Consider the following 6,634-nt stretch of genomic DNA (forward strand, 5'->3'; position numbering starts at 1 on the left):
TACATTTCCAAGTCATAACAGTCTACATGGCTAAACGCCTTCTTTAACAGCTCGCTAGTTCAGATACTCACAGGCAGCAGAAAGTTTAATCAGTAGAGGGCAGAATTTTCACGTGCTACCATTCCTATAATATGAGGCATTATTAGTGCTTGAATAAAAGGCCTGTTTGTGGTTTGTTTTTTGCTTTTGCATTCTGTGGAGGGGAGGGAGCTGACAGAGCTTGCAGAGATCATTAAAAGTAACTCCCAGTATTAATCAGCTTTACTCAGATGGATTACTCATAACAGTAACCCTCTTGATCACCTCATGCGTTGGAAAAATTAGAATTCAGTCTATTTGTATACATGTAAACCAGGATTCTGGTTTATTCCACTTTAATGTTTCAGTAGGACATTGAGTCTGGATGGAGGTCTGATTAAAAGAAATTCCCAATTGTTTCCTTCTGGATTACAAACTAAATTTGTTTTAAAATCGATGGACACAGCTCATTACTAGGAGTCATTTAGGCTTTTAGTTCGATTTACATATTAGATAAGATTCCTTAAATTATTTGAGAGTTCTGTGCACTAGCTCCAGGTACTAACGATACCCCTCAAAGAAAATCCTGTGCACAGATTAATCAAGCTAATAGTACTCAGAAACAATGGTTTAAAATGGAGGTTTTTTTTCCCTCCTCTGTTCTCTATCAAATTTGTTTTATATGTGCCAACACTTAGTCAACTGCATTTTCTAATTAAGACTACCCTCATTTTCACCCATGTACTTATCTTTAAACCCCACATTGTAAAGTAATCGGCAGATACAATACATTTCTTTAGTTGCCAGGGATTTTTTTTTACTTAAAAAAAATTACCATGAAAATATTCTTTTTGGACATACTTGTCTTTTGTTCTCCAGATACTCTGTGTGCATGTATGCACAATTTGAGTATATACTTTAATACCAAATAAAAAATGAAACGTAGAGAGAATCATCTTATGGAATTAAACTTCTTGTCTCCAACTAGGTAACTACTTAAATCAGAGGTTTTAGATTCAGATCTCTCTACCTATGACCAAGACTATCTGTCACTGGAAGACTTTAAAATTAGTATTTTAACCATAACACCCAGAGTCATGTATGGAAGTTAAGTTCATTGCATGGATTCCTTACATGCATAATCTCAAAACTTATCTGCCCAAGTAAATACATCTTAAATAATAAATACATGTAAAATTTGCTATTGTAGAACATTTCATCTACTTCCTTAATTGGAACTCCTCATTTCAACTAAAAAACAACCTTTCCATATTTTGAAAAAAAATACTCCTAAGAATCATCACTGAATTCAGAGATGTTTAATTCTTGTTAAATGTTAGTTTCTCTTTCTGAGGCAGTAGCCTGTGCTTCCGAAATTTTGACATTAACGTCAGGAGAATTCAATTTGTTCAAGGGTTCAGATTCTTTGGACTCAGTTGTATGTATTTGCTTCTTCCTTGCTTCTTCCAACTTCTTTTCCTTGTCAAGCAATCTATAGTTTATAGCATTGCCAATGAGCAACCATATGCTTGAGAAGACCACGATAGCTCCACAGGCCATATACATGTATTTGTATTCTCGAGTTTTATCCACCAGTTTACCTAAGAGACAAAGAACACAATAATAAAAAATGATAAAAATGTTCAAATTCTTTCCCAGACACAATGTATAACGATTTCTTACTTAAAGTAATATTAAATGAGACTTTGAGCAAAGGCAAAAATATTCTAGATTTTGACTTCAACGTATGCATAGTAAAGGCATGTATAGGAGTTTACGGCAATATATTACTAGTAGATTAAATTTATTAGAAAATAGTTCCCCCAATAAAAATATGTAATCCAGATATATTAGGTATATATGTGTTTGCATTTATATGCATAAATATATACACATGCGAGGTATGTTGTTCTACACATGGGAATCGCTTTACCCTTTCCATGCTCCTTCTTCTCTTCAATACGAGAGAAAAGTTCCATTCTTTAGGAGAGATGCAGAGTCTTTCGTAAGGCCCTAACAGTGGCTAATATTTATTAAAAACTTTATGCCCAGCACTAAGCGAAGCATATTATTTGTAATATCTCACTTAATATTTACAAGAGTATTATGACATAGTTAGACCATGGATGCATAGCCAGTGAGTGGCAGAATCTGTATTCCAGCCCACGTCTGTCTGAATTTCACATTCTTAAGTATTCTGCAAAATAGCTTCACCCAACGTTTTGGTTAAGGGCCATGCCACTTTTTAGGCTAATCACAGTTTTTTTTTTTTTTTTTTTTACTTTATCTGAGTCTAAATTATCAAGGCCAAACTAATCAGGAACAAACTCTGTTCCATTTGATAATTGCGACCATATTGTTTATGCAGGCATCAAATTCTTAATAATTCTTAACAACAAAAGTTAGTGTACAATACACAGATCTATATTATCATGTGCATTCCAGGTCATTCTGATATAGGCCTTTCAAGCCAGTCTGTTTAGTCAGCATCTCTAGGAAAACGGGCCCAGTATTAAAGTTAGCTACTTGCTAAATTTTCTATTTGAACAGTTTCCTGTTTTATGTAGGTAAATGGTGGAATACGCTTATTTGAATAAGTATGAAACATACATGCACATAATAAAAATTGCATAATTTAATTTTCCAGTCTAAAAATAGTCAAATATTTATATTCATACAATGCTCATTACACTACTAAATAATAATAATAATAAAAATTAGGTCCATGAATTCATCAGAGTTAATATCACTTTAGGCTGCAATATCAGTATACTCTCTAAATGTTTACGGAATTTTTTAGCATCACCAAGAACTAAAGTTTCAGCTCTTTGTGAGTGGAGTAGTGAAAGTTTGGGCTGCAAAAAATATAAAAATAAAAATCACACATTCCCTACCTTTCACTGCTCTAGTAATTAAAATAGCAGCAGTAGCTGCAACTGTGTTAGAATTAATAGCAATAATATCCATTCATTTCAAAATATTATGTACCTATTATACATGAGACATTTTCTAGCAGTAATCAAATGTTATAGAGACAAGGCTAAAGGTGAAGGAGTATCGGAAGCAGAAATAGGGTGGAAAAATGGATATATTATGGTTATAGTCTAAGAGCTTCAACAATGAGGCCCAAATTAATTGCTGCATTGCTACCAGTGTGGCACAGTGGTTAAGAAATTGGCTGCTAACCAAAAGGTCGGCATTTTGAATCCACCAGCCACTTCTTGGAAATTCTGTGGAGCAGTCCTACTCTGTTCTATAGGGTCACTATGAGTCAGAATCGACTCAGTGGCAACGGGTTTGGTTTTATTGTGACCAGTGGCACAACTGTTTGGCAATATCAACATAATAAGCAATCAAAGATACTAAAATTGATACAAAAAATATTATTAATGCAGGCTCTCAGCACAGGTAGGATTGGCCAAATCAGATCCCTTCATTTCATTCCTTTGTGCCTTATCTCTAAGTCTGTTGAACTGATTTAAATTTTTTCTCCCACCATAGATAGTGAAATAGAATTTCCTCTGTTGATATTTAAAAATTTTTGTTGCAACTAAAACAGACTCTAAAACTCATCTGGTCAAAATAACTCTGCATGAAAAACAGGCCAGTTGTCGTTACCTTACATAACAAAGTCAACTGGCTGATAAGTATACGATCTACTGGTTTTCACTCTGATAACTGTTTCTGTTGGCATGGTAGAGCCATAACGACAGATATACAGAGGACAGCCCTGGCAGACAGAAAACGCAACTACCACATCACCAAGGTCTTCGAGGCAGATTTGATGTATTCCTCATCAAGTGAAAAAGCTGAAGACAAAACTTTAATGTTGGCATTAAGGATTAACAAGCATGGATTTTTCCACTTGCCTGATGTCAAGTAGAAAACAGTTTAAACACTGACTAAATACCTGCCACAGGGGGTGGGGGGAACCATGGCTGACGAGTAGATTCCAACTAACAGCGACCCTATAGGGCAGAGTAGAACTGCCCCATAGAGTTTCCAAGGAGCGCCTGGTGGATTCAAACTGCCAACCTTTTGGTTAGCAGCTGTAGCACTTAACCACTATACCCCCCAAGGTTTCCTGACTAAATACAGTACATAAAAATTTACATTTAGTCTGGCTGTTACTCTGACCACTAGGGGGCAGGCCAAGAGTCTAGATGAATACTTAAGTCCAGTATTAACCAAATGGATGTATGGTAATTGCTGGAAAAGACTGGCCCACAAAAAAATATATTACTATCTATGACATTCAAAGTCTAAGACTAAACAAAGTCTGAACTTCAAAAATGCATTACATATGAGTCTTAAAATCATAGGTTCAGATAATATAACTCTATCTAACCAGAAGAATTTACTTGTAAAAGCATTCACAATTGTAATTCAAAATAAAACTATCAAATAACCATAAGGAAGTTGACAAGAATCTAATGCATCTGTGATGACAGCTTTTTTTTTTTTTAATACTCGATTACATTCTTTTACAAAATTGTTTTCAATTTGTGAGGGTCTTCTTTGGTGGGATCCTAAATATCTCCTTAGTCTTCTGATTGGGTAATTTAGCAAAGACACGTTTATAGGCATCTTTTGAAAATATTTTAGATCTTAAAATCTAAAGGTAATCTTTACAATCCGTAAGTAGGGAATATAAGTATAATAAAAATAGTCTTGAATGCATTTTCCTTCATCCTTGTATATTCTATACATATATATGTATATATATGTACACACACACACATATATATATATAGAGAGAGAGAGAGAGAGATAGAAATATCCTGAGTGGCACAAATGGTTAAGTTCTGGACTACTAACCGAAAGGTTGGAGTTCAGACCACCCAGAGATGCTTGGGAAGTAAGGCCTGGTGATCTGCTTCCCCAAAGTCACAGCCTTGAAAACCCTATGGAGTGCAGTATTCCTCTGCACACTTGGGGTCGTCATGAGTCAAAACTGCCTCTATGGCAACTCACAACAACAACATATATACATAAGATGTATATTTATATCAGTGATATTAAACAAATAGCCTCAATGGCAACTAACAACAACAACACACACACATACACACACACGTACTCACGTCTGTAATATTAGAAAGTGTTCCTTAGGCACAGGAATATGATGTTATCCGCACATTAATTACAAACATTTGAGAGGCATTATTTTAGATTTATTTTAATATAAGTAGAAGAGAAATCTTTTCACCATAGATAAAGGAAAAATGACATTTTATTCTTAATGATACATTTTAAAAGCACAAAACAATTGCTGTGGATAAAAATCCTGAAAAATATATAATACTAAGTATCAGTCTCACTTATATTCTTCAAATCAAAGGTTCAGACTCTGAAGTAAATATAGGTCTAAAGTCAACTAATTATGAAATTTTAAAACAAATAATAAAACCTAAAATTAACAACCCCATAGTCATTCAAGCTATTAGTATTTTATTATTACGAACCTTATTGTTCACTGCAAAGAATATTCTCTCAGCTAATGAATATTAACTGCATGCTTTTTTGCTTTCCTCGATGAGAAATATTCTTACCAGCAAGAGGAGGGCCAAGTAGAACGGGGCAACACTCCACAACTGTGACGAGTCCCACAGCACTGGAAAACCTCACAGCACCAACAAGGTCCATGAGAGTTTCAAAGAGGACAGCGCTAACGCTCCCAAATCCAAGGCCAAAGAATATAGCATACACCACCAGGCTTGTGTAGTCTTCTGCCAGTGGGCACAGAAGATGACAGATTCCGTTGAACATGATTGCAAAACTGAAGAAGTACTGGATTCGGGGTCGGATAAGTTTAGAGTTTGCAATTAATCCTACAGAAGGCCTAGCAAACATATCAGTAAAAGCCATAACAGACAGCAAAAGAGCTGCAGAATACTCATCAATTCCCTTGTCCTTAGCATATGGAGCCAAGAATATAATGGGGGCAAAAAATCCTAGAAACATAATAACGTTGCCAGACAGGTATATAAGAAAGCCCCTATGCTTAAAAAGGGAGAAATCTAAATATTTGTTTATTCTTTCCCAAATTGATTTCCTCTCACGGCTTTCTTTCACACCTGATTCATCCACTCTCATGTCAGTCTTATTTTTAGACTTGCTTTTAGTTTGTTTGGGTCCAATGGGTCGCATGAGGGACCCAGCCACACAGGCATGCAAAAATATTGCTCCCAAAATCAAGAAGCTTCCTTTCCAGCCATAATTATTAAAAAGAAACTGATTGAAAGGGGCCAATGTACTTAAGAAGACAGGACTTCCCGCCATGGCCAATCCATTCGCCATGGGTCGTTTCTTATAGAAGTATTTTCCAATTATTGTTAAGGCCGGTTGCAGATTGAAGGCTAAACCTATACCTAAAAAGAACAAAACAAGAGAAAAACAAAATAAAACACAAACACATTATGCCACTCACAAAAGACACGCAGGTGGTCAGCCTGAACTACAAACGCAACAGCAGGTAGTAATTTGTGATGATTATAAACATAAATGGAATTACACAAAAACAAAAAGTTTCTCATAACTGGACACTTGATATGGCAGCTTAATGTTAATTTCATTTTAAACCACAGAAATAAAACTAAGAACTTCTACTGATGTT

At 35.2% G+C, this 6,634-nt stretch overlaps 1 protein-coding gene across 1 annotated transcript; it reads right to left on the minus strand.

The window, feature by feature from the left end:
• Positions 1-24: 24 nt before the first annotated feature.
• On the minus strand, positions 25-6,408 carry SLC16A7 (solute carrier family 16 member 7; the record flags this gene model as incomplete). Its single annotated transcript, XM_023725665.1, has 2 exons — positions 25-1,619; positions 5,571-6,408. Coding segments are annotated over 2 exons (1,110 nt in total), but the record flags the coding sequence as incomplete, so codon positions are not given.
• Positions 6,409-6,634: the final 226 nt, after the last annotated feature.

The sequence above is a fragment of the Trichechus manatus genome, unplaced genomic scaffold, assembly GCF_000243295.1.
Source record: "Trichechus manatus latirostris isolate Lorelei unplaced genomic scaffold, TriManLat1.0 scaffold00346, whole genome shotgun sequence".
Classification (NCBI taxonomy): domain Eukaryota; kingdom Metazoa; phylum Chordata; class Mammalia; order Sirenia; family Trichechidae; genus Trichechus; species Trichechus manatus.